The sequence below is a fragment of the Peromyscus leucopus genome, chromosome 3 (assembly GCF_004664715.2).
Source record: "Peromyscus leucopus breed LL Stock chromosome 3, UCI_PerLeu_2.1, whole genome shotgun sequence".
In the NCBI taxonomy this organism is placed as follows: Eukaryota; Metazoa; Chordata; class Mammalia; order Rodentia; family Cricetidae; genus Peromyscus; species Peromyscus leucopus.
Window position 1 is genome coordinate 157,481,218 of NC_051065.1, and position 25,710 is coordinate 157,506,927.

At 49.1% G+C, this 25,710-nt stretch overlaps 2 protein-coding genes across 6 annotated transcripts; one reads left to right on the forward strand and one right to left on the reverse strand.

Annotated features, from left to right (window-relative positions):
- Positions 1 to 32: 32 nt before the first annotated feature.
- Positions 33 to 10,836, reverse strand: Arpc4 (actin related protein 2/3 complex subunit 4). Its single transcript, XM_028863929.2, has 6 exons — positions 10,729 to 10,836; positions 8,134 to 8,252; positions 7,129 to 7,240; positions 4,440 to 4,535; positions 3,143 to 3,313; positions 33 to 932 (listed from the first exon to the last, which is right to left on the reverse strand). Exons 1-6 carry the CDS (start codon positions 10,729 to 10,731, stop codon positions 927 to 929), a joined length of 507 nt encoding a protein of 168 aa, XP_028719762.1. The 5' UTR covers positions 10,732 to 10,836; the 3' UTR covers positions 33 to 926.
- A 246-nt stretch (positions 10,837 to 11,082) lies between these two features.
- Positions 11,083 to 22,095, forward strand: Tada3 (transcriptional adaptor 3). 5 transcript variants are annotated; one of them, XM_028863922.2, is made up of 10 exons: positions 11,099 to 11,262; positions 11,558 to 11,615; positions 13,110 to 13,342; positions 13,956 to 14,206; positions 14,329 to 14,434; positions 16,704 to 16,845; positions 16,936 to 17,039; positions 17,821 to 17,930; positions 18,438 to 18,623; positions 21,556 to 22,095. In XM_028863922.2, exons 3-10 carry the CDS (start codon positions 13,136 to 13,138, stop codon positions 21,746 to 21,748), a joined length of 1,299 nt encoding a protein of 432 aa, XP_028719755.1. In that variant the 5' UTR covers positions 11,099 to 11,262; positions 11,558 to 11,615; positions 13,110 to 13,135; the 3' UTR covers positions 21,749 to 22,095. The 5 variants fall into 5 exon arrangements, with proteins under 5 accessions (XP_028719757.1, XP_028719755.1, XP_028719758.1 ...); XM_028863925.2 differs by having other exon boundaries at positions 11,192 to 11,262; positions 11,602 to 11,615; XM_028863923.2 differs by lacking the exon at positions 11,099 to 11,262 and adding an exon at positions 11,299 to 11,441.
- Positions 22,096 to 25,710: the final 3,615 nt, after the last annotated feature.

The following is a 25,710-nucleotide window of genomic DNA, read 5'->3' on the forward strand; positions in this document are numbered from 1 at the left end:
CTGTCCTTCCACACATACACAGAGCACAGACCTCATGCAGCCCCAAAGGGGCAGGAAGAGACTTTAATTAGGGGAAGGGAGGATTCATCAGAATCAGACAGCAAGCGTGGGAGCAGAGGAGCCAGAGGAGGCGAAGCCCAGCTGGGCACTCAAGGACTCACCTCTGCACCTCCAGCACAGGCACTGTACCCAGACAGGCAAGCCCTGGGGCCTCTCAGCTGGGGAGGTGTTGGGGGGGGCGACTCCAGGTGGCCCCTGCAGCCTGAAGTTGCCTGGCTTTTGGACCCCAGCTCCTAGGTCTGCCTGGCAATCATAGATTCAGCCCTTGTTCCCAACCAGTGCGGTGGCCATCTTCAGGCAGAACTCAGGAGGCTAGTAGAGAGTCCTTACCACCTCTATTGGGCCCAAGGAGCAAGACAGCAAGGAAGAGAAACTGGAGTCTGAAACTTCTCTCTCCCCACCTGGGGTGGTGCAGGAAAAATAGTCGCCTTCTGGCTCCAGGCCCGCCCAGACCACAGCGACCAATAAGGTACAATCACTGGGGCCAGTCACAGCCACTGGAGGTGGAGGTTGTTTAAAAAAAAAAAAAAAAAAAAAAAAAAAGACAAAAAGGTTACAGTCTTCCACAAGCACAGAGTTTGGGTTTCAAGACGTTTAAAAAAAAAGTCTGTCCCGGCCCAGGGGACTAAACATCAGAAGCTAGTCTGACCAGACACGTGGCCTTGGGGTAGGTCCACTGCTGCCTTTTTGCACAGCTAGAAAGCTCACCACACCCACCTCCCGCATCCAATGCCCACCCAACCCTGCTTCCTGCTGCCGCCGCCGCTGCCGCACGAGCTCCGGGGAGTGACTCCAGGACACCTTCGCAGACACGCAGAGACACAGGGAAGGCCAAGGGGGTAGGCCGCCAGATCCAGCCAGATGGTTTAAAACTGTCAAAGAGAACGAGAGGCAATGAATGGGGGCTGCTGTATCCGGCCTGGTGAGCTATTCCAGGTAAGCGGGCTCTGAGCCGCTGTTTTTCAGGGCTCTGAGTACAGCATCAGGTTTTGGTACTTCATGAGCATACTCTTTCTTTGGGAACCTCCATGTGGGTACTGGGATCCAAACCCAGGTCCTCTGAAAGAAAACAAGTGCTCTTAATCACCAAGTCATCTCTACAGCCCCATGAGCATGCTCTTAATTTGGCCAGACTAGCAGTGATCTGAAGACACTTGCCTAAAACACAAAATCAGAAAAAGAAACAATTCAGTGATGAGGGCTTCCCCACAGCTTGCCTGGTGTAACTGAAGCAGCTTTAGATACGGAGACCCACATGTGAAGGGCTAAAGGACTCAGTGAGCCAAGAGAGAGGGCCAAGGTCTGGTACTTTATGTTAAACTGTGAGTGACTGTCAAACTAGAACAGGCCTTCGAAGAGCTTTCTGCTCCCTGTGGCAGGCACGCACAGGGCTTCAGGTCCTGTCCAGCACCTGGCCCCACCCTTAGCCCCTGCAACGGTGTCAGATATTTTTGTCTTTGTCCATACCCTCACAGCTGGTCTGGCAGGGGATGGTACAGCCTGGAAGCAACAACCACTAAACCTGCAGGATGGGCCCCTAGGTTTATTATTCCAAGTCCCGAGCCCTCTTGGCCAGGAGAAGTACAGAGCTGGCTACCGCTCGAATTCCACTTCGGATTCAGCTGGAAGATTGTCGCAGTACAGTCCCTAGCCTGTCCTTTAGTCTTCTTACCTGTAAAGCTTGGAAATACAACTGGGAAGTTCTTATTTATTTAGCATACAGAGAAGGTCCTTGTACGTCTGACTGGGCAGACCGCTTACCAAACTCCCAATTTAAGGACGGGGAAGCACAGAAACATCAGGAGCAATGAAGCAAACAAGACCCCACACAACAGTCCACGCTCCAGGCATGGGAGTGTGCGACTCCTGCTCTGAGTGTCACGAGAATTGACACTATGCTGTTAACTTTACAGCCTCTGGAAGAGTGCAGCTGGGTGTGGTGACACACACCTTTAATCCCAGCACTCAGAAGGCAGAGACAGGCAGATTTCTATGAGTCCAGATGGATCTACTTAGTGAGTTCCAGGCCTGCCAAGGCTACATAGTGAGACCAGGCTTCAAAAACAAAAGGCAATAAACATTAAGTACTAGGGGCTTAGTGATGAAATACTGCTCCCCCTGGAGAACCTGAGGCCCAGTTCCCAGCACCCACACCAGTCAGCGCCTACAACTCCAGCCCCAGGCGATTTGCATACCGTTCTGGAACCTGTGGGCATAATCAATCTCTCTCTCTCAATCTCTCTCCTCTGTCGCCGTCACCCCGCCCCCCAGCACTCTCAGGTGATCTTACCCAATGTTCAACCTCCCTGAAAGGTGCACAATAACAGCTGAGGAAATTAACAGCTGAGGAGAGCAAGCCTTAGTTGAGCAGTTCAGTGATGTGCCTGGGGGAGGCAGAGGAGTCAGGTCCACACTTCGGTCTGATTTGTGAGTATAAACAACACTGCCTTGTGCACTGGCCAACCACAGGATAATTAAACCCCAGGGGAAGTGGGTACATTTCCATTTTTAGGATTCTGAACTCCCCTGGGCTGGGTCTGCATGCACTAGTAAGAACAAACATTCACTCTACCAAGGAGGGATCAGACAGCGATGAGGGAGCGGAATGTATCAACAAACCGGAGATTGTTTGGAAGGCAGAGGCATGTCCTGAACCTCTAGACAAAGCTATGCCGCCCGCTCCTCTTGTAAACAACCCCTTCTCTTCAGAATGTTGAAGAAACCAAAATGGTAAGCCTGAGAAACAGACACTGAAGAAAAATATTTATGTCTGCTCGAGAAGTGGACTTACACACGACTAACTGTCCTATGGTCCAGGAGTCACAGGCACTTTATCTTCCTCCATCCGGGGTTTGAACTAGGACAGGTAGAGACTACGTAGAACTGGGAAATACAGAATTCCTGCCTACAGTTCCACCAGAGACTTGCCTCCCAGACTTGCAGAAGTAAGAGAACAACAACTTGGGGCTCTCGAGGATGAAACCTTTGGCCTCACTCAGGACTATCTTGTCAATGCCACATTCCCAGAACCCATGGCTTCTTCCAACCTCTGGTATGGAGAGAGCGGGGAGGTCCTACTCACATTCTTGAGGAACTCCTCAGCCACAATGCGGGCCCGGGCATTGACTGACAGCTTCATCTCACTGATCTCCTTGTCAATCTCTTCCATGAAGTGGATTACAAAGTCCACCAATTTGTGTTTGTACATCTGCTCCGTGTGGAAGTTGGTGATGAGAAAGCTGATGTCATACCCCTAGGGAGGGAAGCCAGCAGGGAAGGAGAAGACACAAGACAAAATTAGCCCCCCAGGGACACTTGCTTGTCATAGCTTCTCCACACTCACACAAAGGCATCCAACTGGCTACCATCTTCTCCGAGCTATCCACTTGCTTGGGAAGGGGGGCATAGGGATGAGTGCGTTTTGTCTGTCTGCTGGATCCAAGCAACTGAACCCAGTTCAAAATTGTGTGCTAGGTCAGATGTCCCTGAAAGACTGTGGCACAAACAGCCCTGTATTGGAAATGAGCTAAGGCAATGAAGGGACCACAAATCTTACTTCAAAGAATCCAATCCAATAGTCAAAATCACAGTGGAACCGACAGGGAAGAGGACGGAACTGGAGCCATTTGCTAAAGGAGGATGTGTGAGGAAGAGCGAGCTCATCTACTCTGTAGCCCGGAGGTTAGAGGACAGAGACAAGGTGGCTCGAGGTGAAGAACTGAGCAATACATTTGCTATGTTGGGTGATGATGGTCTTTGCTGCTCTAACATGGTGGCTGTAGGTCACCAGAGAGACTTGGCAGGGAACCTATGGAGTAGACTCGAGTACCTTTAAATACGAAGGCAGGCAGCAAGCATCTCACTGTTTACTGAGGCTTTGAGAGGCTGGACTTCAGTTGGGAGAGCTTAGGAAGGTTTTTGTTATGTTTTTCTTGTCTTTCTTCTTCCCCCCTCTCTCTCTTGTGGAGATACGTATCAAAATTAGCCTAGGCTGGCTCCAAACACATGATTTTCCTGCTTTAGTCTCCCCACACTGAAAGTACAATGCCCACTGCAGCCAGCTCAGGAAGGATTCTGAAATCACTGTTTTGTCTGTGACTAGGCCCAAGACTCTGTGAAGGAGGGCACTGCACAGACCTACCTCCTCCTGGGGTCTGTTTCCCGCTACCACATACTGCTGACTCAGTCCAGGCAGTGATACCCTACAGCTGGAAAAACAGCTGCCCTTGGCCTACAACCCCACAGACCCAGGAAATAGCCCAGTAAGTTGCCCAGCAGTGCAAGACCTTGGGCTCCATCCTCCATACTACAAAAACCAATCCCAGGCCACCCGGAGACAGGGTCCTGGGAATTATAACTACCGGAAGCACAGGTCTCACCTCCACAGGTTTCCTTCGAAGGATAAAGAAGTTCTCTGCTCGCATCATCATGAAGCGCATGAACTTATGGCATAAAATCTTCTCAATCTCATCAGCCTGGAGACAGCAGCAAGAGAAAGACAGCTCTCAAGTAAACATGTGAAGCCAACCCCACCCTGAGCCTGGTCTTCTGAGGCTTGGTGGGAACACGGACAGCTGAGCTTGGAACTGTAGCACCTGCTGCTAACTGAAGGGAGGGCCCAGCCAGGGCCACTCTACTGTAACGGGCATTCCTGGGGGATGAGGGGGGACCTCTGGTGAACTAGAGTCTTTCATCAGTTCTAATGGAGCCCACACCTGTGTCTGAAGCGGCCTGACCTTCCTCAAGTCACAAATGTGGCCTTTCTCAGCATTGGTGGCACCCACCACCCGGGTATCAGAGACTTCTTCAAGGAGTGCCTGCTTTAACATTACTAAAATCCAACAATCCTGAAGTCTCTCCCTTTTAACTCTTCCAATTACTTCTGCATCTGGACAATCAGACGCCAGCAGAGCCACCCAGCCTCCCGGGGCTTCCTTTTAACCCTGAAAGCTTTCAAAGGCAAGAAGTCGCTAATCTGAATTTTGTAACATTGTTTTAATTGCTATTTTTAGAGCTGTTTGCTGGGGGAGGGGCAAATGATACAGTTTTTCTCACTTAGGATACAAAGTTTCTTTTCAAACTGGAGTCGAATCTAGGTCAAATTTAAACCCCCATTAAATAGCCATTCAAGTGATACTAAGACAGCAACGCCTAGACCTATGCTGTAGACAAGGAGACGTGTAGGGAATGAAAATTCTATTTTGTACATAGACGAGTTGGAACAGAACGGAAAGCTCAGAAAGAAACTGAAGTATTTATAGTCAACTGATTCCCAACAAGGCAGAAGGTCACACACTGGCAAAAATTTCTTCAACAAACTGTGCTAACAACTGGACATTCATATGTGTTAGAATCGACTAGACCCTTATCTTACACAATATACAAAAATTAACCCGAGATGGATAAAAGTCCTAGAAGTAGGTCCTCCAACTATAAAACTACTAGAGAAAATACACAAAGAAAACGCCATGACATTTGTCTGGGCAATCACTGTCAGATGTTTAGTTCCAAGAGTGTTGCCAGTGTTCTGGTTGGCATCTTTCTCTCCTGATTTTGGATTGTCATCCCACCCACTGCTGGCCTGCACAGCTGATTCTGAAAGACAAGCTAGAATCGAACCGTCTGCTCTTTTTTTTTAAATGAGAACTTCGTATGTGCATGTGTGTCGTACCAATTTTTTTTTTTTTTTTTTTTTAATTAGGCTGCTGGTTTAATTTAGAATTAGAACGCTTGTATTGGGGCAACTTTCAAATACAGAAACACTACATGTGGCATATGAACTATGGATTTTGTTCCCATTACTACAGGAATTGAAATAAAATTTTACGAGACAAAATGCAAATCTACATGCTTATATTTAGGTGTGTACATGTATATACTAGCCCTAACTAAAGCATTACAAGCAATACTAACAGTTCTAGTTACATATTCCCAAAGACTTAACTACTTTAAAGATACATGTTATAAAGACAAAGGCGCCGGGCGGTGGTGGCGCACGCCTTTAATCCCAGCACTCGGGAGGCAGAGCCAGGCGGATCTCTGTGAGTTCGAGGCCAGCCTGGTCTCCAAAGCGAGTTCCAGGAAAGGCGCAAAGCTACACAGAGAAACCCTGTCTTGAAAAACCAAAAAAAAAAAAAAAAAAAAAAAAAAAAAAAAAGACAAAGGCATGTCAAAGGCAAAAATGAAGAATCAACATAATCTTTGAGGTTTCAGTATTATTTCAAAAAGCTCTCTATTCCCCCATAGAAGAAAACTATGCAATTGTTTATTCTAGAAAAAAGATATAAAAGGATAATGCTATCATGTACAGGATTCACAAAACCTCGTACATCCCGTGAAAGCCATACCCACCGAAGGCAGACAGCAGTTATGGTCCCTACTGTATGACAGACACACCATCAGCTTTCCTCTGACAACAAGGGTTTGGCTTTTTCAAGCTCTCTTAACTGTGCCACAGAAATTCAGATCCCGTAGCAACGAGTTAGACTATAAAATAAGGCATTCTCCTTACGTGTCACGAAAGTAACAGGCTTAAAAGTACCATCCATTTTTAAATCAAGTGGCAGTTTCAGAAACTGGCTATCAAACCAGTGCTGGTTGGTACTGCTCCAAGTGCACACAACCATCACCTGTTAGAAACCTTCTCTGGCCCAACACCCAGTCAGCCCCGTGTCCTTCCTGCTGCATTTCCGTGTTTGTAATCCAGAGCAGGCCTATGATAGGGTTGCTGCTGTTTATCCTACTGACCCACTTTCTGTTTGTTTTTCTCAGATAGGGACTCACCAAGTAGCCCAGGCTGGCTTTGGGCTTTTCAGACTTCCAGGTGCTAAGATCACAGGCTTGTGCCACCATACCTGGCTCTGCCAGTTTGCTCTGGCCAATCATGCCAAGTAAATTCCTGAAATCAGGTTCTGAGTCTAGCTCAGTAACTTTTCGGATAGGATCCCTGGCTGTGAAGAGCACTCCTAACTCTGTGTGTGTGTGTGTGTGTGTGTGTGTGTATGTGTGTGTGTGTGTGTGTGTGTGTGTGTGTCCCCGTCCCGTCCCCCGCTTCATGGTAAAACTCACCTGTTTCACAGCAATGCTGACCCGGACAGAATTGATGGAACCCTCAATCAGAACCTTTTCCTTCTCATTCCTGCTGATGGTAACAGGTTGCAATAGGAGTTCTTTGCTACTCCTAAAAACACAAAATCAGAAGACCACACTGATGCCACTGACTCTAGGTATTCGTAAAGGTACCTATAATCTATGAACTGTCACTATCTGAAAATCCCGAATAAAAACCACTTATATCAAGTAACAACAGTCTATCCTAACATTAGAATGGTCTGAGTCACAGCAATCACCCTGGGGATGGGGATATGGCTCAGTTGTAGAGTGTGTGCCCAGCATGCCCAAGGGCCTGGGTTCAACCCAATAACAAAAACACTTTTATTATCTATGTGGTGACCCGGCTCATTTCAACTATGTACACCCCAGATTTTCCCCATTTTGCCTCTTTTGGTTTCTTGAGAATAGACCGGTTGTGTAGCGGTTCCCGATCACCTCAGCCTCCCATGTGCTAGGATTAGCAGTCTGTGTCGTCTCCTCGCCAGGTGAAATTTCAAAGAGGAAGAACATTTACTTATGCAGTAAAAGCCAGACAAGATAAAAATGCATCCAAAATATGGAGTCATTTTGGTGTAAGAGGGTCTAAGCTGCCTGGCAGTATTAATGATAAAGAATAAAAAGTTCTGATCCATAAATTATTAATACCGAGATGTCATCTCTGGGAACTAAAGCCTGTGACCTCTTCTGGCACTGCCAGCGGGCTCAGTAATGCTACTGGAAACATTCTCCACAGTTCCACTCTGCGGAGCCACACTTGGGATCACTCTCCCGTGGGTTTTGGCCTGACAACCCACTATTCTATTTTCTTAATTCCAAATCGGGAACCACCATTCCTCCAGCAGCAAGACAAATGTCACTGAAGGGACCCTGAGGGTTCCAGGATAAATTCACGCCCCCCCTTAGGCAGCGTCCACGACTGGGAGTTGCTCTTCTCAGCTCCGCCCTGACCCTCTTCCCTACCTGACTTCGACCTCTGGCTTGTTGTGTCGTTCCACAACCTGGGAGGAGAAGTTCTCCAGGCAGAGCGCAGCCTGCAGTGTGGCCCGCACGGCACTAAGGTAGGGGCGGAGAGTGGCAGTCTGCAGAAATAAACCCAAGATTAGGAAGGGCCAGAGGACCAGAGTCTGCCTCACCCAAGCCAGTACACCCCTACCTCCCCAGCCCAACCCCCACCTCCAATGGAACACCCAGTACTGAAGGCTTCAGGCACGATCATCACACAGAACAGAATACACCCTGCCTTCAAGATGCAGCTCAGTCAGGAGTCTAGAGCAGTGGTTCCCAGCAGCAAACAATTCTGCTTGGTGTTTAGCAAAATATGGAGAAAAATACTGTTATGACCTGGGGGTGGGGCAGGGACTATGGACAAGGGGACATAGGCAAGCCATGCTGTCCCAACATCTGGGATGCACAATAGAATTACTCAGCTCCAAAAGTCACCAGTGCTGAGGCTAAATAATACTGATCTCGAGGGGTCCATGTCCTCCACCTGCTTCCTACACTGACAAATGTATTGATTCATGCCCTGAGCATGCTGGGAGTTCAGTCAGATCACTTCTGCTCTCAAATAGCTCAACCAGGTGAGGATCACAAGGGCTAATGGAGGGCAAAACGTAAAATAACTAGGTTTATGAATAATCTATACTAAGGAAATTAGTTTTGACTAGATACAGGATCAGAAGATTTCACAATGAAAAAAAGTAGAACGTGGACATTCTCAGTAGAGTGGACAAGGTCAGCTATAATGATCAGCTACATTAGATCTGTCAAGTTCTCTCTCCCCTCAGGGCTCATCACATGCCGACCCTTCACCTGGACTCATTCCTCCTCATTGCTTGGGTTAGTCCAGAGCTCGGCTTATTGAGAAGGCTTCTTCCTTCCTCAAAGCGCTCTTTTTGACTTCCTCCTCAACACATTTACCACAGTTTAGGATATGTACACTTTACATATAATTCACAGCAAGACGTTCTTCGTGTATTTTATTAAATGAATTTTCCTTCACTAGACTATAATTCTCATGGTCAACGGACATTAACTTTACTCAGTTATGCAGACTTCAACAAGTTCAGCATCTATACATAGCGTCTTACAAATCTTCTGTAGAGTAAATGAACAGATGAAGCATTTTAAATTGCACGGGTCAGGCTGCCATGGCTGGCTGGATAAAACCCTAAGGAATCTAGAATGCTGGCCCACTGAGTTAGCTTTTCTCTCAATGTGGCGGGAAGCACTGGGACTTTCTGAGGAGGAAGTTATATGACTTCAGCTACACAGAGGCTCTCTGGAGAACGGAAGAGAGGGAAGTGAGACTCACGGCAGAGAAGAGGCCCCCGAGTACAGACTGGAGCAGTGGAGGCAAGCACAGCATCACAGGGGACAGACAGACAGACAGACAGACAGAGGGGGAAAGGCTAAAAACACAACTAACTCCCGTCAGTGGTCACGTAGCTCAGCTCTAGTTCCGTCTAGATACTAGAGAAGTCTTGATGTCAACCAAGAAAAGGCAAAACCGGAAGGGCGAAATTAGTAGTTGTCTGGGGCAGTGGGTACCATCGGAAGAGGATAGAATGTTCTCCACCTTGACTGGAGTAGTGGCTATCTAATTATTTTGTCAATATTCAAACAAAGAAAACTAAAAGTGAATTGTAGGTAGCTAGCCCTGTGATATTTGCCCTTTAGTGAATAGATGCTTTCAAGTACAATTAAAAAAATGCTTAAAATAAAAAGCTATCTCCTCAGTCAAGGGGAAAAAGCTTTCAGGCTGAGGAACGAAACCAGTTAGGACACGGAACACAGAAGAATGACCAAGATTAGGAAAGCGGATGACGTTTGAACAAGAGGGTCTAATTTCAAGGTGTCTCCCCGAAGACAGTCGAGTCACAAGCAGTCCAGTCTTCAGAACTAAGGTCATCAAAGCCAGCATGACCGGGGAAAGCAGTAGGAAGAGAGACACAACAGTACGAACACCCACAGACCCCAAACCCGAGCACCCCCTGGAAGGGAAGGGCCAGCGGTCATCAACAACGGTACCGCACGAGGAAGGAGTCTGAATGGAGGCAACACCACAGAACCTTCACTGAGGCCTGGAAGCAAGGGGCTGGAGGGACCCAGGGGTGATAGGAGAAGTGGACACTCGCCTCGGGGAGCCGTGAGATCAAGAGAGCAGGCGGGGACAAGGGGGTGTACTTAGCCAATCTCTACCGTGGATGGGGGAGGCCCCGCTTCATTCCTCAGCGGTCCTACCTCGGCTGCGAGCCGCCAACACAGGCTAAGTTACCCCGCTTCCTGCCTCCTCCGAACTTTGGGGAGAGGCCATTCCTTCCGGGGATGCCCAACTCGGAAGCCTCTGGGCCTGCTCCTGCCAGGCTCGCCCCCCAGCTCGCCCCTTCCTCCTCGCCTCGGCCCTCGCCCCACCCTCTGCCTCCCCAGCCACATCGTGCCCGCTCATTCCAGGGCGACCTCCGGCCGCCAGCCCTGGCGGCAAACAGCATCTCCCCCAGACCCACAGCCTCATCAGGTAAGACACAGGGAGGCCCCCAGCCCCGGGTCTCTCACCATCGCGGGTACTGTCTGGGCCGGAAAGCGGAAGTGCGGAAGTGCCCGGCCCCGCGACGCCTGCCCTTTCGCGAGAGGCGCAGCCGCAGTCTCGACCAGCACTTCCGGGAGGGACCATCTCGGGCAGGACCGGGGAGGTAAGGCCGAACGACGTTAGGATCTCCGGGACGATTTCACACTGGGACCTCTGGGACTGGTAGAAGGCGTTGAGTGGCGTAGTGGCACTCGGGTCCCCTTGGGTCTCCATACATCTCTGGCCAGAGCCTTTGGTTCTTGTCGCCCTGGTTGTAACTCCTCCCCACGTAACAATAGTACAGCCCGACCTCAGGTTGGGCACCAAATTAGGACAGGCCGGGCCGGAGGAGCCTGACGTTCCTTCCGGTGGTGCTCTCCTATCCTCTCCGGGCTCCTCCTACCTGCAGCCCTGGGGCCCGGCCGGGCAGCCGGTCCCTAGAGATCTGGGCTCTGAGCCCCGCCTTGGCCCCGGGCTGCTTCCTAGGGGACGCCTCAGGCCTAGCATTCCACCTGCCGGAGGTTCGTAGGTGGCCTTAGACCCCCACCCCCCGCAGGCCACTGTAGGCTGGTCGTGTCCCCGCCCTCGCGTCAGCTGCAGGGGGCCCGCCCATAGCCAGTTCCGGGGCGGTTGCTCTGGTAGCCCTGAACTCCCCGCCCCCTCCTGCGGCCCGGGGCCTGTAGGAGGCCGCAGAGAGGAGGTAGGAGAGGCGGGGGCTGGGTTAGGGGCTCCCTAGAGGACGAGGACCCTGGAGGCGGGATCTTGGGGCGACACACAGGTGGAGCCAGCCATTAAGCAGTCCCACTTCTGTGCCAGGCACTGAACTGGGCACTTGACGAGCATCACCTTTTAATCCTCAGAACATTCCAGGGAGGTAGGTACTCTTGATGCCCCCATTTTACAGATTTATACTTTTTAATGGGCAGACGGACTGAGGCATCATCTCTTGGCCTGGAGAAAAACCGAGATTCAAGTTAAATAACATGTTTAGAAGGGCACATGAGAAGAAGATGGGCTGGAACTTAGTTCTGTCTGCTTGACCAGCTCGTGTTCCAAATTTGCCAGGGACACAGAGAAGGTGCGAAGGTGGAGTAAGGCGAGCCAAGGAGAGGTTGGGCCAACCCTGGAAGATAGAATGCTAGGAATAGCCCAACAGAGGAAAACAGGACCTAGGGAGACAGAGCACACCGGCATATCTCTCTCTTGTAGTGCAGGTTTGAGACTACTTGGGTTCGAATTGCAGCTAGGAGGCCACCTAACTACTTGGGAGGTTGAAGCAAGTAGATCCTAAGTTCAAGGCCTGCCTGGACAACTTAGTGAGAGCTTGTCTCAATAAAAATTAATGAAAGGGGGCCGAATGTAATTTGGAGACTGTGTCTAGCATGCACAAGGTCCTGACTTGGATCTCTGGCACTGCATAAGCCAGGGGTGGTTACATGCCTGGAATTTCATCGCTTGAGAGTTGGAAACAAATCTTTGGTTACTTAGCTAGTTTGAGACCAGCCTGGGTTATACAAGACCTTGTCTCAAAAAAAAAAAAAAAAAAAAAAAAGTCCGGGCGGTGGTGGCGTACGCCTTTAATCCCAGCACTCCAGAGGCAGAGGCAGGCAGATCTCTGTGAGTTCGAGGCCAGCCTGGTCTACAAATCGAGTTCCAGGAAAGGCTCAAAGCTACACAGAGAAACCCTGTCTCAAAAAAACAAAAAGAAAAGAAAAAGGACTAGAAGCCAGGTGTGGTGGTGCATGCCTTTATCACAGTACTCTGGGAAGTAGAGGCAGGTATAATGAGTACCAGGCCAGCCAAGACTACATAGAGAGACTTTTTTTTTTTTTGTTTCCCTCGAGACAGGGTTTCTCTGTGTAGCTTTGCGCCTTTCCTGGAACTTGCTTTGGAGACCAGGCTGGCCTCGAACTCACAGAGATCCGCCTGCCTCTGCCTCCCGAGTGCTGGGATTAAAGGCGTGCGCCACCACCGCCCGGCCATAGAGAGACTTTGTCTAAAAAAAAAAAAAAAAAAAAAAAAAAAGGACTGAAGATAGAGCGTGTGTGAGACTCTGGGTTCAGTCTTAAGTGCTACCCAGACAAAAAGACAATGAACTGCAGTTAGGAGTCTAGGCTTACCCTTTCAGAGTCTGTTTCCTTTTATGTAAAAAAAAAAAAAAAAAAAAAAAAAAAATTACGAATAAAGCCCATGCCCCAAGGTTGTGTGCATACTTCAGTGAAGCAAGCCCTCCTTTGGTGTACAGTCGGGGCTCTATGATGGGGAGCTTTGAAGCCATCCCTACTTCTAAGGGTACTGAAGCCTGGTGTCCTTGTTGGGCCTCTCCCATTCTACTTTGTCTCCCACCCAACGGACTTCTCCTCTCTAGTTTTACAGGGTCCCGTCTCCTGGGCCATGAGTGAGCTGAAGGACTGCCCATTGCAATTCCATGATTTCAAGTCTGTGGACCACCTGAAGGTCTGTCCGAGATACACAGCAGTGCTGGCCCGCTCGGAGGACGATGGCATTGGTATCGAGGAGCTGGACACCCTGCAACTGGAGCTGGAGACCCTGCTGTCCTCCGCAAGCCGGCGACTGCGTGTGCTGGAAGCTGAGACCCAGGTGATTCTCCACCAGAGGGGATGTCACTAGGCACAGATTGTGTCAAGTTGTGGGATGGGCCATTAGTTAGCTCTGTCTGTGGAGGCTAAGGGATGGGTGGGAAGAGAGACCCACGTGGGAACTGACAGCAGAGTTAGGTCCCAAGGGTCAGGGCTGCCATCCAACTGAACCTCAGGAGATGGACTCTGTCCACTGGTAGTCCCTGGAGTTCCCTGGGAGCTTTCTGAGACGCACTGTAACACAGTCGGTTGTTTGTGTAGACAGAGCTCCCAGGCGGGTTGATGATTGAAATGATTAGCTGCAAGTCTTTGTTGACCATCACCAAAACACCACCACCAGCATATTTGACCAGGAGTGCTATGCCCTGGGGCATAACCTTTTTTATTTATTTTTTAACCTTTCTACCAAACAGTCTGTGGCTAGCTTGGGTGACGGGAATCAGAATGTAGACCTATGTTTAAATCCATGTGAGAAAGTCACAGAGAAAGAACCGAGCTTTGAAGGAGAAGTAGTTTACTTAATGGCGTCAACTTCTAGATCTCAAGTTATCCATAATGGGAAAGAGGTGCTTGTCTCCTCTCTCCTTCTCAGTGACTGCCTTTGTGTGTTTCAGATCCTTACTGACTGGCAAGATAAGAAGGGTGATCGACGGTTCCTGAAGCTGGGTCGAGACCATGAGCTTGGTGCTCCCCCAAAACATGGGAAGCCCAAGAAGCAGAAACTGGAAGGGAAGGCAGGACATGGGCCCGGCCCTGGCCCAGGACGACCCAAATCCAAAAACGTTCAGCCCAAGATCCAGGAATATGAATTCACTGATGACCCAATCGACGTGCCTCGGATCCCCAAGAATGATGCTCCCAACAGGTTCTGAGCCTGAGCACGTAGACGAGAACTAGAGGGGCCTAGGGACTGGTGGTGGAGTCTTGGAAGGCCCAGGGCTAAGGCTAGAGGAGCCCAGGGGTCTCAGGGTCTGCTTCTCCCTTCAGGTTCTGGGCCTCTGTGGAGCCCTACTGTGCTGACATCACCAGTGAGGAGGTACGAACACTAGAGGAGCTCCTGAAGCCCCCCGAAGATGAAGCTGAGCATTATAAGGTAGAAACCCTGAGCCGTACAGTCAGGGAACAGGAGGGCTCAGAGGTGCCTCTGAATCGTAGGCAACAAAGCCCGCATGATCTACTTTCTTCCTTCCCAGCCTCCCTTCCCGCTGTGTTACCCCTGCAGACACTGAGGCTCAGCCTCCCCTTGTTACCCCCACCTCAGCATCTGTCAGCGAAGTCATCCTGTCTGCTTGTCTTTATCCTAAGAGCCTCTGGACACGCTCCCTGCTTTTAGACTTCAGCAACCGCTTTCTTTCTTTCTTTAGTATTTAAAAGTTAAGTCCCTGTTTCATTTCTAAGACACTAGAACTTGCTATGGTGCCCAGGCTGACCTTAAACTCTGGGATTCACCATCTCCCTCTCTCGGGTCTCAGGTGTCTGGGACTACAAACATCCATTGCTACACCTGGTTTAAAGTTTTTTGGTTTTTTGAAACTGGATTTCATATATCCCAGACCAGTCTTGAACTTTGTGTAGCTAAGGATGACCCTGAACTTGTGACTCTGCTTCCTCTGACTCCCTGGTGCTGGGATCACAGGTATGTGCCACCGTGCCCAGTCTTGCAGTCCCGAGACAGAATGCAGGGCTTTAGCAGGCCTTCATGCATTCCAGGCCAGCCCTCTGCCTGCAGAGATGCATCCCCAGCAAGTTAGTTTTCTTTATAATGAAATAAGACATGCTCCATAAAAGAAAGTGGACAACGTGTGAAGAGGGGACTACCACAGGGCAGCAACTGCCACCGCAGGTGTGCTGCGTCTAGACCTTCCTAACCCCTGGTGGCCACAGGATGGAGTCCAAGTGTCTCGGGGCTTGGTGGCACTGCAGTTTCCCTTGGCCACACCCCTCTTTCCTGCTGCATTTATGAGCTAGACTAGACATGTCTCCTTCCTGCTGGTCCCACCAGGGTCTGTGCCCAAGCTCTTCGCAGCTTGACAGACTGCCTCACTCTCGAAGGCCTGAGCTCATGCTACTGCCTCCAGAGACGCCTTTCCAGACTCCTCAGCAGAAAGAGGAAGCTGGGCCTAGTGCCTCACACCTGTTACACTTGGGAGGCTGAGGCAAGTGTGAAGCCAGCCTGGGCTTACGAGTGTGAGGCCCTTTCCCCATGAACAGCAAAGGAAGTGGTCTCACTTGGTGACTTTGTGGTCCCTTGGCTGCTTTAATTACACTTACTTGAATTAAACAAACAAACAAACACTTATCTGAGGCCAGAGATGCAGTTAATGATAGAGCTCAGGGGTAGAGCAAGTGTTTAGCATGGACAAGGCCTTAGATTCAATCATGACCTCAAGAACTACAGCAACCTGTAATCTCACTGTGAGTTTGAGGTCAGGTTGTCCTACACATCAAGACCCTGTCTCAAAGAAAGAAGCAGGGAAAAGGCAATCCATTTCAGCAGTAGTAAGTTTAAAAAGCAACACACACACATACATAAACACAAACCAAAACAATCCCTTCTCGTCCCTGCCTTGGGCCCTAATTCTCTTTAGAAGAATTACCTGTGACCAAAAAGATCCACGAACATAGTATTTTATACTTTATATCATTTGTTGTTGTTGTTTTGTTCTTTCGAGACAGGGTTTCTATGTAACAGCTCTGGCTGTCCTGGAACTTGCTCTGTAGACCAGGCTGGCCTTGAACTCAGAGATCTGCCTGCCTCTGCCTCCTGAGTGATGGGATGAAGGGATACTAGGCTTATACTTTATATCTTGATTATTGCATATCAGCTTCTAGGTGTATTTTGATTTCTGCTTTATTTTGTTTGTTTGAAACAAGATAGGGACTCGGCCCAGGCTCAGACTCGTGATCACCCAGCTTTAGCCTCCTGAGTCCTGGGACAGCAGGTGTGTGCCACCCCCCCCAGTGTTTTCATTCTTTATATACCTGTTTCTCTACCTAGAGTATGAGTGTAGTTTGTTTTTTTTTAAAGATTTATTTATTATGTATACAACATGTATGCCTGCAGGCCAGAAGAGGGCGCCATAGCTCATTACAGATGGTTGCGAGCCACCATGTGGCTGCTGGGAATTGAACTCAGGACCTGGAAGAGCAGTCAGTGCTCTTAACCTCTGAGCCATCTCTCCAGCCCCAGAGTGTAGATTTATCTTCTCTGCCTTTTGTGGCCACCACGAGTGGCCTTGGGCTAGGGACATCGGCAACAAATGAAGCAGAATGAATGGGGTGTCCCATGCCAGCAGTCTCCCACACTCCAGGCTCAGTGGCCAGTGTTTACCTCTTGGAATTGAGTGGCCTCTTTGCCGCAGATTCCCCCACTGGGGAAACACTACTCCCAGCGCTGGGCCCAGGAAGACTTGCTGGAGGAGCAGAAGGACGGGGCTCGGGCGGCAGCTGTGGCTGACAAGAAGAAAGGCCTCATGGGACCGCTGACTGAACTGGACACTAAAGGTAAGTCCCTCAGCTCGCTGTCCACCTCAGGCCCGGATCTGAGTTCCCAGAGCTTCAGGCCTCCCGCTGTCCTCTCCCTGTCCACTGTAGATGTCGATGCCCTGCTGAAGAAGTCCGAAGCCCAGCATGAGCAGCCAGAAGACGGGTGTCCCTTTGGTGCCTTGACACAGCGCTTGCTGCAGGCCCTGGTGGAGGTGAGCAGCACTCAGTCTGACGGGACTGCGGGCTAGGCGTGGCCGCATGTGCTCGGGAGAGAAGGCGGGGGCTCGCAAGCTGGGGCTGCACGTAACCAAGCTGGGGCTGCACGTAACCGTCTGAGAAAACCAAAACCTGTGAGCGCGTGGGCATCTTTGCGCCTCTGCCTACCTTAGAAACACGCTTTATGTCCTCAAACCTCAGTTTCCTCTTTTGGCCCTAACAATAGTTTTTCTCTCAAGAAACAGTCTGGGGTATGCATTCCAGGTAGACTGAGGCAACGGGAAGGGGAAGTCTGCCTTAGCCCTGCAGAGACTCCAGTTTATAGTGGCTTTTCATCCTGACCAAGGTCACTCCGGGTGTGGTTACCGCACCAGGCCCTCAGAAATGGAGTAAGGAGGAGGATGTGGAGGAAGCGCTCTGGGTGTGACTGAGAAGATCACTTTCCTCTGGAGAATTTGTCCCAGGAGTGCATCTGACTGCAGTGGAGCCTGGGAAGTGTAGTGTAGCTCAGCTGCTGTGGAGGAGGAGCAGTGTTGGGGTATTTCCTGTCACTGCTGCTCTTGTGCCCCCTTCTTTGGCTATTGATGTTCCCCTCCCCTCCAAAAAGGAATTTCTGGAATGATCAGAGCTTTGGAGGAAGCTTTTTAACACAAGTGGGATGAAGAAGACGACAGACTCTTGCTATCCAGCTTGTGAAGACCGTCTGTGTGTGTCAGAGAGGGGCGGGAAAGTGGAGCTTGTACAGCTTTCTCCTCCTAACCTGTCTCTGGTCTTTAGGAAAATATTATTTCCCCTATGGAGGACTCTCCTATTCCTGACATGTCTGGGAAAGAATCAGGGGCTGATGGGGCAAGCACCTCTCCCCGAAACCAGAACAAGCCCTTCAGGTGAGTGACACCCCACCCGCACTCTGGGCTTGGCTGTCAGCTCTCTGTCTTCTTATGGACACACAGAGGTTGAGGCCATTTGATGAAGCGCAGACATCTCAGATGGAAGTGCTGGCCTGGTTTCTGGACAGACTTAGTACAGACTTGATCACCATACCTTTGCTCCCCCTGGAGATAACCCCAGGGCCCACCTGAAGGGAGGGGCTAGCTAAAACTACATATGAAATCTCTGGGACTGCTAATCATTGCAGCAATGTACTCGACATGGAAGAGTTAAAACAGTAGAGTACCAAATGGGGGGAAAGGAGTGATCCTATTTGTACTTAAAATAGATTTAAGTGTTACATATACTTAAAAAAAACTTGGAAATATATATTGTAAAAGATTGCAACTCATATATAATGTATGTGTGGTTAAAGTGGTTTCACAAGGTGAAGGGAGGCCCCAGGAAACTCTGAGGGGCCCTCCAGCTGGCCCTCAGAGCTCAGGTGCTGGCCTTGCCTACAGTGTGCCACATACCAAGTCCCTGGAGAGCCGCATCAAGGAGGAGCTGATTGCCCAGGGCCTCCTGGAGTCTGAGGACCGGCCCGCCGAGGACTCAGAGGATGAGGTCCTCGCTGAGCTGCGCAAACGACAGGCTGAGCTGAAGGCCCTCAGTGCACACAACCGCACCAAGAAGCATGACCTGCTGAGGTGAGTGAGCACTGTGCCAGGGAGCAGCCCTGCTCCCCCAAGCTATGTCTCAGGTGGGTGAGTTATTATGTGGGTTTGTGCACATGAGTGCAGGTGTCTGGTTGTTGGCTGCCCTGCAGCTGGAGTCACTGGTGTTGGCTAGCAGCCCAGTGAACCCCAGTCCTCTGCGAAAGCAGTGCACACTTTAACCAGAGCCATCTCTCCAGCCTGACTCCATTGGTAAGTGTAGTTCGGTAATATTTACAGTGCTGTGTTGCATTTGTTTGTCTGTTTCTTTTTATGTGTGTTTTCTTTTTCTTTTCTTTTTTCGAGATAGGCTTTCTCTGTGCAATAGTTTGTTCTGGCTCTCCTGGAACTCACTTTGTAGACCAGGCTGGCCTTGAATTCACTGAGATCTGCCTGCTTCTGCCTCCCGAGTGCTGGGATTAAAGGTGTGCGCCACCACTTCCTGGCTGTGTTTTTCTTTATGGTATTATTTAATCAAAATACTACAGAGGCACTGGGAAGGTAGCTCAGTGGGGGAAATGCTGGCCACCAAGCCTGACCTCTTGAGTTCAGTCTTCAGCACACACATGAAAGCTGGCCACAGCAGGACACATCTGTAACCCCAATGCTTGGATGGGCAGAGGCAAGCCTAGCCGAATAGGTCTGTCTAGGGTCCCATTAAGAGATCCTGCTTCAAAAAAGAAGGCCAAGGGCCAGCAAGATGGCTCAGCGGGGAGAAAGCACTGGCTGCCAAGCCTGGCCACTTGATTTTAATCCCTAGAACCCACATAACAGCGATGGAAAACCACCTCCTGCAGGTTGTCCTCTGGCCTCCACATGCACACCATGGCATGTAACCCCTAATGAATACATAAGTGCATAGATTACAGTAAAAATATGGTAAAGCACGGTAGAGATAGCCAGTAGCAACCTCTGGCCTCCACATGCATACACACATATGCAACATGGACATGTACACATATAACACACAAAAAACATCATAGAGGAACTAATGAAAACTAGTGTGCTTCCTTCTCGGGCCTGTGAGTTGCTAACGTTCTCTTGGCTGTCTGTGCTGGTGCTTGGCTCGTCACCCACACTTGCTGGTGTGTGAGAGTCGGTCATAGTGCGGTTCATTTTGTGTCGGCTCCCACCGACTCACTGTGCTGCACTGGGGAGGAGGGGGCAGTGACATGTGAGGGCACTGGTAGGAGCCGCCCTTCTGTTAGTGCTCCAGCAAGACTCCAGGCTCCTCACGGAGCCCTGACAGGGCCGGTCTCCATTGCCTCTTCCCATCTCTGACCTGGTGCCGGGGCCAGAAGAAGGCAGAGAAACGGACTCCTGCTCTCTCAGGTGGTTGGAGGACTCACACCATTCAAAGGAGGGGCAGCTGCGGCTGAGCTTTAAGGGGAGCTGAGGGTAAAGAAACCAGTGTTGCTTGGTGCCCACTGTGTGCCAGGGTCTTGGGCACCTTTTATCTAAAGACAACCCAGAGAGTGGGTGGCATTTTCTCCACCTACCAGATGAGGAATAGAAGCCAATGAAGCGGAGCCAAGTGGACCCTTGTTGAAGTCACATCCGGTCAAGAGCTGAGCTGAGCTGTGAGGCAAGGCTGAATCCAAGCCTCTTTCTGGTTCACAGTCCCTGTCAAGGGCAAGGAGAAAACTACAGGGGGTGGCAAGGGCAAAACTACAGTAGGGCGAATGAGAAAAAAAGGAATGCTGTGTGGTTGCAGAGGTACGGGATGCCGTGGAAATGGCTGGGCTCTCAGAGGCTGTGCTGCAGCCGCAGGGCTGTGGGCAAGACCCTTCAGGCCCAAGCAGCAAGAACTAGGTTCCCCAGAGACCCTCCGCTCCACCATCAGGGGAGCTAAGTCAGAGCCACACACGGTTGAAGCACGGTGCAGCAGGGCACAGCTGTAATTCTCACACATGGCTAAGGCGGGGAGAGGGTGAGCTTGAGGCCCAGCTGAAGCTGGTCTTTCCAGATCTTTCAGTCACCCTTGCTCAACCTGAGCCTCGGGTTCCTTTACTATTATAACATGGGGATAATGGTTCTTACTTTGAAAGATTATTGTGAGAATTGGCTGTATGCGCGCGTGTTCGTGTGCATGTGTGTGTGTGTTAAGATTATGGATTTTTTTTGTTTTGTTTTTTAAGACAGGTTTCTCTGTGTAGCCCTGGCTATCCTAGAACTCACCCTGTAGACCAGACTGGTCTCCAACTCAGAGATCCACCTGCCTCTGCCTCTTGAGTGCTGGGATTAAAGGTGTGCACCACCACTGCCCAGCATTTATGGGGTTTTTTAATATGTATTTTTTACTTTATGTGTGGTGTTTTGCCTGCAGGTTTGTCTATGCACCATGTGTGTGTGGTGCCTACAGAGGGCATTGGATCCTCTGGAACTAGAGTTAGTTGTTAGCTACCATGTGAGTGTTGCAAACCAAACCTGGGTCTTCCAGAAGAGCAGCTGGTCTCTCCAGCTCCTAGGTTTTATTTCTTAAGCTGGGGACAGTGGTTCACACCTACTATCTTAGCAATGGAGAGGTGGAGGCAAGAGGATTACCTCAATTCAGGACCAACCTAGGCTATATAGTAATTTCCAGGTAAGCCTGGGCTATAGTGTGAGACTATCTCAAAAAAAAAAATTTTTAGAGTATTTTTAGGTTCACAGCAAAATTGACAGAAAGGTAGAGATTTCCTGCGTAGTTCCTGAGCTCCCACATGCTGCCCTTACTATAAGCAGCATTAAGTTAACATTTTGGAGCACTTAAATAATGCCTCACACACAGTTCCAGCTCATTGTGGTTCTGCATCTGTGCACATTGGCCATGAATGAAACAGGCCAAGAAGTGCCAGGCCCAGCTGGGATTGTGAGGAGGTTCAGTCTGGAAGAAGGAGGGCACAAACTCTGGAGAGGGGATAACCATGACACTTGGCCCCCACAGGTTGGCAAAGGAGGAGGTGAGCCGGCAGGAGCTAAGGCAGCGGGTCCGCATGGCAGACAATGAGGTCATGGATGCCTTTCGCAAGATCATGGCGGCCCGGCAGAAGAAGCGCACCCCCACGAAGAAGGAAAAGGACCAGGCCTGGAAGACCCTGAAGGAACGGGAGAGCATCCTGAAGCTCCTAGATGGCTAGCCTCACCTGCTGCTGGCCACCTCCCTGGCCTGGCAGAAGCCCACGTCCTTGGAAGCCTTGGCGGGGGGCTGCCCATCAAATGGCAACAGTCTCAGGGCTGAAATACTCTCAGGCCACCCAGCTGAGCTGTGTGCAGCCAGCATGCAAGGCCTCCCCGCGCTGGCCTGGACCTAGCATCTGCCTGGTGCCTCAGCTGAGCGGGCTTGTTCTTGGCTGTCCTCTTTCCTTCTTACAATCTCCTCGACACCTTTCCCGTGAGGACTTCTTCCTTGGGGTTTTGTAAAGTACAAACTTAAGAATAAATGACTGCTGTGTTTTGTTTGTTTTCTAAAAAAATTACAAAAGGACCTACAACTTTTGAGTATTATTTGTGGTGTGGGAAGGGCTTGGCTAGGTGAAAAGGTTCAGGAAAGCATGCTTGGTGGCTCTCGGCTTGTGGCCACTCACCTATGACATGTGTTTCTGAGCACTTTTTCCTGAGGGTGCTGGTGGCAGGAGGGTGGGTCCTGGGATTCCTAGGGCAGGACTGCCAGCTACCAAGGACCTGGTCCTTCGGCTGTTTCCAGAGTGCTGGCTATCACCAAGATATCTCCTCAGCTGTGGGTGGCAGGAGGAGCAGCCAAATGGTCGTTTGTGTCTATTACTGAAGAGAGCCTAAAGCCAACAGGCCATGGCCTCCCCCAAATAGCAAGCCTTGTCCCAGATGTCTCTGTCTTACCTAAGCCCAAACTGGGCTCTCATACTAATGAAAACAAGAGGTTGTCCAGCCCCTGTTTGTTTTCTCCAGGGTCCGTGGAAGAATCTAACAACCAGCTGAGGATCTAAACTTGGGATATTGAATGGATCTAAGCACACCGAGCTCTTTAGTCCATTCACTTTATTATTTTTTTTTTCAGAGCTGAGGACTGAACCTAAGGCCTTGCGCTTGCTAGCTCTACCACTGAGCTCAATCCCAACCCCCATTCACTTTATTCCTACAAGTCAATTATATCTACACATCTTTTCCTTCTCATGCTTAGCTCCTCTCTGTCCCTTCTGCTGTTCTCTCAGTATTCTATCTAGTTTCTTCCATCTTCCTGCTCATCTTTGTTGCCCCTTTGTTCTATATATATATATATCTCCATTCATTAACAACTAGTTAGTAAAAACTATAAAGTAAACTCAGGGACAAGTAAGTACATGTATGGAAATGCACGGTAAACAAGAATCATAGCTGTTATTGCACAAGAAGTTTACAAGAGACAGCCAATTCATTCAAAAGGCAGTAATTCCATAATGCCTTGCATATAAGGTTTCCTCCAACAGAACCCTTGGTTCTCATAGGTTGACCTTCTGAGCACTGTATACTCCCATACTCCTCTGCTACCAGTGGCTCTCAATATCATACCTATTTCTGACACAGCCTTTAGGGTTAGGTTAACTACTGCAGTGGTCCTCGACCTGTGGGTTGCAATCCCTCAGAAAACACTGATCCTTACATTATGATTGGGGGTCATGACAACAGGAGACTGAATTAAAGGGTCACAGCATTAGGAAGGGTGAGAACCACTGTCTACTGGGATCTTGTTTTAGTTTTTGTTTGGTTTTGATTTTGGTTTTGTTTGGAGACAGACCTTCTGGCTGGCTCTAAACTTGTGGCAATCCTTTTGCTTCTGCCTCATCTGCTGGGATTACAGGCCTGAGCCATGGTGATGTCTGGCCTGCTCAGAGTTCCAACCATGCAGCCCCACAAAGTTATACCCATAGTGAGGGCCGAACCCATCCAGATCTGGGCAGATAACAACGTAAATGCAGGGCGGGCTACCAACATTGTGCCATAGCCTGGGCTGGGAGCCTGCCCAAGAAATGCACACAGAGTGCTCTCTTCGCTGTGTGTTCTCCCAGGCTAGAGTTAGAGCCAGAAGGTGTTGGCAATTGGCTAGGGGAAAGGAGAGGAGACAGTTTCCTGAGGAAATGACCTATGAACTGGGCCACAGAGAAAGGTGAACTGTTTGTAGTGGCAAGAGCCTGTAATCCCATCACTCAGAAGGCTGAGGTAGGAGGGCTGCAGGGTCAAGCCTTGCCTGGGCTATATGGTAAGACTCTGTCTTTAAAAAACAAAGGTAGAGTTGTAGGGCAAGAGACCCGGTCAATAAGACAAAACAACAGCCTACAGAATGGGAAAAGATCTTCACCAACCCCACCTCTGACAGAGGACTGATCTCCACAGTATATAAAGAACTCAAGAAACTAGACATCAAAATACTGAACAATCCAATTAAAAAATGGGCTACAGAGCTAAACAGAATTTTCCAAAGAAGAATCACAAATGGCTGAAAGACATTTAAGCAAATGATCAATATCCTTAATCATCAGAGAAAGGCAAATCAAAACGACTCTGAGATACCTAACCTTACACCTGTCAGAATGGCTAAAATCAAAAACACTGATGACAGTCTCATGTTGGAGAGGATGTGGAGCAAAGGGAACACTCCTCCACTGCTGGTGGGAATGTAAACTTGTACAACCACTGTGGAAATCAGTATAGTGGTTTTTCAGAAAATTGGGAATTGATCTACCTCAAGACCCAGCCATACCATTCTTGGGAATATACCCAAGGAATGCTCAATCATACCACAAAGATATATGCTCAGCTATGTTCAAAGCAGCATTATTCGTAATAGCCAGAACCTGGAAACAACCTAGATGCCCATCAACTGAAGAATGAATTAAGAAAATGTGGTACATCTACACAATGGAGTACTCAGCAGAGAAAAACAATGACATCATGAAATTTTCAGGATAATGGATGGAACTAGAAAATATCATCCTGAGTGAGGTAACCCAGACTCAGAAGGACAAACATGGTATGTACTCACTCATAAGTGGATACTAGATATAAAGCAAAGGACAATCAGACTACAACCCACAGGTCCAGGGAGGCTACCTAGCAGGGGGGACCCTAGGATGACTGTGGCTTATAATAAGTTTTGGTTTTGCCCAATATTTAGGCAAGCTTTAATGAAACATTTCACTATTAGGATAAGAATATATACCGTATCAAGGGCTGGAGAGATGGCTGAGAGGTTAAGAGCACTGATTGTTCTTCCAGAGGTCCTGAGTTCAATTCCCAGCACCCACATGGTGGCTCACAACCACCTGTAATGAGGTCTGCCCTCTTCTGGATTGCAGGAATACATGTAAACATGCAGAACACTGTAAACATAATTTAAAAAACAACATAATAGATAGATATTTTTTTAAAAAAAAGAATATATACCGTATCAAGCTGATAAAAGAATATGCTGGCTGTACTTTCAGGAGGGGAGGCTAAAATCTTTTTTTGCACCTTGTCTGGATCTCACTCTGTAGCCCAGGCTGGCCTCGAACTCACAGAGATCCGCCTACCTCTGCCTCCCCCCAGTGCTGGGATTAAAGGCGTGTGCCACCACTGCCCGGCTAAAATCTTTTTAGATTATGGATTAGCCTATAGAAAAATGTCTGCTGTAAATCAAACAGTGAAGGGGAAGATGAATAGGAATCTCACACAACTTAAGTAAAACATAGCTCTCTGAACAGATGAAGATAGATTTTGTATCCCAGAATCTAATCAATATTTATATGTATCATTCAGCTATTATTTGGCTTAAAAGGGCTTATTGGGAAATGTTATCATTTTTACCTTTCTACAGAGAAAATATTTTCCAATTTCACATAACTTTGGACTTTTGAATTGTAACCTGTTTTTTATTTTCAAGCTGTGTATTATTTCTCCTACAGTTATACATAAAATGTTTTCACATAAAAAAAAGGACAAATACTAAAGAAAAAAAAAGTAGGGGCAGAGGTTAGGCGGTGGTGGCGCACACCTTTAATCCCAGCACTTGGGAGGCAGAGCCAGGCGGAGCTCTGTAAGTTCGAGGCCAGCCTGGTCTACAGAGCTAGATCCAGGACAGGCACCAAAACAACACAGAGAAACCCTG